Source organism: Octopus bimaculoides, chromosome 3 (assembly GCF_046866305.1).
Source record: "Octopus bimaculoides isolate indiv1 chromosome 3, ASM4686630v1, whole genome shotgun sequence".
In the NCBI taxonomy this organism is placed as follows: domain Eukaryota; kingdom Metazoa; phylum Mollusca; class Cephalopoda; order Octopoda; family Octopodidae; genus Octopus; species Octopus bimaculoides.
Genome location: NC_142930.1, coordinates 27,056,262 through 27,062,261, shown reverse-complemented (window position 1 = coordinate 27,062,261; position 6,000 = coordinate 27,056,262). Strand labels below are relative to the sequence as shown.

Sequence of the window (6,000 nt, the reverse complement as noted above, 5' to 3'; positions counted from 1 at the left end):
AACAACAACAACAACAACAACAACAAAAGCTATCACGACTTGTGGACATTCTTGGGGAAATTTCGAACCTGAATTTGTTGCAATTGGAATTCACTTAGATATTCCTTTGCCTGTTTTGTTACTGAGTAAGATGCTTTCATGTTTTGAGACAAGTTTTAGCATCCAGTCCTCAGAGTTTTTCAGATAGGTGTCTAGGCCAATTGTGGCTACATTCATTGTTTATTATTATTATTACTATTACTATTATTATTATTATTATTCAGTAGTTTTATTTTTATAACGTGCTTTCACTTCACTACCGAGCGCAGCTCTGTGCGCCTTGGGTATGTGCTGTGGTTTGCTGTGGTGCTCTTATGTTTACTGTATTTAAAGTGTTTTGCGTAGAATGTGTGCAGTACCCAGTAGTGCAATTTTCTGTATGTTATATATATTTGTAAGTCCTGCTATTTTTGTTATGTATTTGTCTGAATATTTTTTTATTATACCTAAGGCACCTACTATGATAGGAATTGTTTCTGTTTTTAGATTCCACATTCGAGTTATCTCTATTTCCAGGTCTTTGTATTTTGAAAGTTTTTCCATTTCTTTTAGAGAAACGTTGTCATCTGCTGGTATTGATACATCAATTAGAAAGCATTTTTTTTCTTCATGATCTTTGACAACTATATCTGGTCTATTTGCCTTAATTTCTCTATCTGTGTGTATTGGCATATCCCAGAGTATGGTTGCTTTCTCGTTTTCTGTGACCTTTTCTGGCGTGTGTTTATACCATCTTTTTTCTGTTGTTATTCCATAATGTTGGCATAGCTTCCAGTGTATATAGGTCCCAGCTCTGTCGTGTCTGTGAATATATTCCTTCTTAGCCAGGACTGGGCAGCCAGAGATAATATGATTTATTGTTTCTTGTCGATCTCCACATATTCTACAGTTACTTGTTATATTTCTTTTCATTATGTGTTTTTGGTAATTTCTGGTGGGGAGGCTTTGGTCTTGTGCAGCAATTAAAAATCCTTCAGTCTCTGCTTTGAGTCCTGAGCTTCTCAGCCATTGCTGGGATTTTTCTCTGTCTATTTCTTTCGCATTTAGTTTAGCCCAGTATTTACCATGTAGGGGCTTTTCTTGCCATCGTTTTATCATGGTCCGTTGCTGTTCTAGTTTTAGTTTGGATTTCATTTGTTTTATAGCTTTTGTTGTTTCTTCTTCTTCTTCGTATTTGTTAGGTAGATTGATTTCTTGTTTGTATTTGTCAGCTTCCTTAAATACTGAAAACAGTTTTTTGTTTTGCTCGTGTTTTGTGGCTATTTGTATTAGTTTCCCTTGCTTCTGGAGTAGGTATTTTTGCAGTCCTATGGTGGTTATTTTATAATAGTTTTCTAGCTGTATAAGACCCCTGCCACCTTCTGTGCGTTGTATATATAGCCTTTCTATGTCAGATTTTGGGTGGTGCATCCTATATCCTGTCATTATTTTTCTTGTTTTCCTGTCTATTTTACATAGTTCGTTTAGTGTCCAGTTAAGGATGTTGTAGCTGTAGCTTATAACTGGGACAGCTAAAGTGTTGATACCCATTATCTTGTTTTTAGCATTGAGCTCTGTTTTTAGTATTGATCTAACTCGTCTATAGTACTCTTTCTTTATTTTTTCTTTCATTTGTGTATGTTGTATCCTATCTAGTTCATTGATTCCTAAATACTTATATGGTTGGCTTTCGTCTAGTTCTCTTATTTCATTGGCTTTATCTAGTGTTATATTGCTACTTTTAACTAATTTTCCTCTTTTCAGGGTTGCTTTGGCACATTTTTCTAATCCGAATTTCATTTCTATTTCCTTGGTAAAGCCGTGTACTGTCTGTAGTAGTGTTTCTAGCTCTTTGTCGTTTTTTGCATATAATTTTAGGTTATTATTATTATTATTATTATTATTACTATTACTATTACTATTATTATTATTATTATTATTATTATTATTATTATTATTATTATTATTATTATTATTATTATCATCATCATCATCATCATCATCATCATCATCATCATTATTATTATTATAAATGCAGTGTACAAGAACCAATACTAATATTTATAAAATACATGGAAGATATCGCCCTCATCATAGAGTAGTGTGGTTTAATAGCACTCACCATGCTTTGACAAGTTGAAAGCAGTCCACATTTTGCTAATTTCTATTTCAAGATCTTTATAGTTGCTCAGTTTTTGGTAGGTCTTGACAAATACGTTTTTGTCTGAAGTCTTTCAATATGATTTCTGGCCTATTTGCATCTATTTTTCTGTCAGTTTGAATGGTGAAGTTCCAGAGGAGTGAGATGTGGTCATTTTCAAGCACCGGGGGTGGTTTGTTTTCCCACATGTCTTATCATGGGGCAAGTCCAGGTTTTTTCATATTACCCAGTGAATATATTATGAAGCTCTATCATAACTGTTCAGATACTCTGTAGGCGCAAGCAGACTGCACATGGAGACAACATGATCGATGGTCTCCTTTTGTTGTTGACATATACGACATATTGGGGAGCTGCCGTTCTTTAATATGTTGACCTGATAGTTCCTTGTAGGTAGGCATTGATCTTGGGCTACTATGATAAACCCTTCTCTTTCTGATTTTAAGCCAGAAGCCATTAACCTTTGATTGCCCTCGCCATAGAGTAGTGTGATTTAATAGCACTCACCAGCTTTTGACAAGTTATATTTGGTGCATATGTAATTAAACACAGTCAATCCGTCAACCGTTCTTTACTGATCCAGCTAAATATTAACGATGTGACAAACGGAAGGAGAGAGACTCCAGCTGGAATTCACTTCTACATTCACTTGGTTGGAATCCACTTCTACATTTCTAGTTACGTAGACTGATGCAACCTGAAATGAAATGTTTACTCAAGAATACAACACTCCGAATAGTCGAGTAATGCAACACACAACGCTATATTTGTGAGTCCAACAATCTCTCTACAGGTCACGAAACTTCACAACAAAATGCGTAATCATACTAATTGCAAAGATAATCATTGCCATAAAGTATTCTTGAGAAGATGAACTACTACAACATATAATGGAATAGAAACACCATTACACGTTATTTTATTTGAAAATCTTAAAATACTATCCTTTTCACTATTCTTCGAATCATTCAGACATCAGATATTATTATTTATTATTATTAATTAAAGCGGTTAGCTGGTAGAAACGTTAGCACGCCGGGCAAAATACTTAGAGGTATTTCGTCTGCCGCTAAGTTCTGAGTTCGAATTCCGCCGAGGTTAACTTTGCCTTTCATCCTTTCGGGATCGATTAAATAAGTACCAGTTACGCACAAGGTGATATATTCGAATTAATCCGTTTGTCTGTCCTTGTTTGTCTCCACGGTGTGTAGCCCTTGTGAGCAGTAAAGAAATAAGATATTAATCTTTCTTTTGTAGGTTGTGAAAAGGCAGTTGCTGATGTTATACTCGTATTGGATGAATCTGGCAGTGTTGGATCTAGGAACTTCGCGAAAATGAAAAGTTTTGCACAAAATATAGTGAAATCCCTTAACATTGGTAGAAACAAAATTCGTGTAGGAGCCATTACATTCAGCTCGACGGTCAAATCGCAGTTTAAGATGAATAGGTATTATAACAAGAAGAATTTACTCAAGGCAATCAATAGAATAGGGTACCGAAGAGGAGGAACGAATACACATTCAGCTCTTAATTACTTGAGGAGAATTTCATTCACACGAAGGGCAGGGGATAGAAAACGTGTCCCGAACATTGCTATCATAATAACTGATGGCAAATCGAATACCCTCAGTCAAACTAAAAAAGAAGCATTGGAATTACGAAAACGTGGCACCATTGTGTTTGCTATCGGAGTTGGCAAAGGAATTAGACAGTCTGAATTGAAAATTATTGGTGGTTCACCAAGCCGAGATCATGTGTTCGCAGTTAAAAACTTTAACGTTCTTAATTCCATTGTGAAGCAATTGGCTAAAAGAACTTGTAATGGTATGTATATAATTTTGCATCTACAGATTGTAGAATTTCTCACACTCACAATACAATTCATAACTATTCATGATGCTCAAAATGGTGTAGATTGCAAGGCAGTGTTAGTGTAATAATAGTTTTAGTTTCAGAATCACGTTGTAAAGGAAAACTAAATGTGTATCATTGAATATAATTAAAATGTAATAAATTTTTCAATGGTGAAATAATGCGTAATTATGTTGAAAAGGTATTAAAATGTCCTTTGATGACTTGTTATGTAGTTGCAATGAATTCATATTTTTAAATTGATATGATATATTCAAAAGACGATAATGTTATCCATTTTCACACTTAAAATACAATAGATTCAGATTTTAGGGAAATTTGCTTGGTTATAAATAAAATTTTCACTTAAATAGATTTCTGGACTCCCGGCTACCTTACTGGAAACTTGCCACAAAAACTTTTTATTTATTGCAACAATTTATAAACGGTGGCTGAGTATTTTAATTTAATTTCTAGCTCATCCATGTGACGCAAAACCATGCAAGAATGGTGGAGTGTGCAGGAGACTTGGCCAAGCATACAAATGCTCATGTAAACGTCCATATGTCGGTAGACACTGTACAATTGGTAAGAAACATTTAACTATTGAACTAGTAAATATGGAAGTCATTAATATCTAAAATAACAGATGCACATAAAAATTGTTGTAGAGTAACATGTCTCCTGAGTTCAGTCTCACGGTGAGAGCGTATGACTAACGATATGAATGTGGTCAGTTATTTACAAAGCTTGTGAAAAACTAGAAAACGTTCTAATATATATGCTATCTCATAGAAATTATATTCAGTATGGCAGTTGAGATACTAGTATACATAAAGCCTGTGGTCATTACCTTCACTCATAAATACAAAATTTCATTCATACGATACGTAGTTACATATATCTGCGAACATAAAGTCTATGTATTCTAAGTAATGAAATGTATATAAATATTTCTAAAACATTTTAAACAAAAATTACGTAACTGAAACACACAACACACACAACAGGAATCATTATTAAAATATTAAGGAAACATATTCAAGTATTGATTATGCAATTATTACAAGGCTGGAAGGCGGCGAGCTGGTAGAACCGTTAGCACGCCGCGCGAAATTCTTAGCGGTATTTCGTCAGTCTATGTTTAGCCCCCTGTGGGCAATAAAGAAATTAGTATTTCGTCAGTCTTTACGTTGTGTGTTCAAATTTCGTCGAGGTCAAATTTGTCTTTTATCGTTTTGAAGTCGATGAATTAAGTACCATTTGTGTACAAGGGTCGATCAAATCGACTGGCCCCCTCATGCAAAATTGCAGGCCTTGTTCCTATAGTAGAAAGGATTTTACAATTAATATTCATAATCTCGAATAAACGAATAGGATTATATATATATGTAATACGAAATATTTATGACATGGAACTAATCTATCTTATTTTTATTTTTCATTTCAAGTCCCAGTACCAACAACGTCAAGTAAGTATCTGCCGACTTGTTACTGCACTATCAGTGAATAAGCGTTTCTATTTATATTTTGATAGTTCTTACAATTATCAGTCCAACCGACTAGATATTATGGACGTTAAACAGGAATTCCCTTTACTGATTCCACTCCTTCTTCTACATATTTTACAACTGTACTACTACTACTACTACTACTACTACTACTACTACTACTACTGCATCTGCTGCTGCTACGACCACCACCACCACCACAACAACTACAACAATAACAACAACAACAACAAATAATAATAATAATAATAATAATAATAATAATAATAATAATAGTTTATAGAGAGGACTGTAAACCCAGCAGAAATGTAATAGATAGAAAGATGAGTTCTTAACTTTTGTATACGATTGCCAAATTCCATCATGGCTGAAACGCATAAATAAATAGATAAATAAAATACATATATATATAAATATATTTATATATATGTAAATACATATATATATAATTACATAAAT

General features: G+C 33.8%; 1 protein-coding gene across 1 annotated transcript in view; it reads left to right on the top strand.

The window, feature by feature from the left end:
- Positions 1-6,000, top strand: part of LOC106867182 (collagen alpha-1(XII) chain) — a 94,442-nt gene that overhangs the window by 52,061 nt on the left and 36,381 nt on the right. The window contains exons 14-16 of the mRNA XM_089348742.1: positions 3,437-4,003; positions 4,508-4,618; positions 5,482-5,502. Coding sequence (XP_089204868.1) covers positions 3,437-4,003; positions 4,508-4,618; positions 5,482-5,502 — 699 coding nt within the window. The remainder of the gene's footprint in view (positions 1-3,436; positions 4,004-4,507; positions 4,619-5,481; positions 5,503-6,000) is intronic.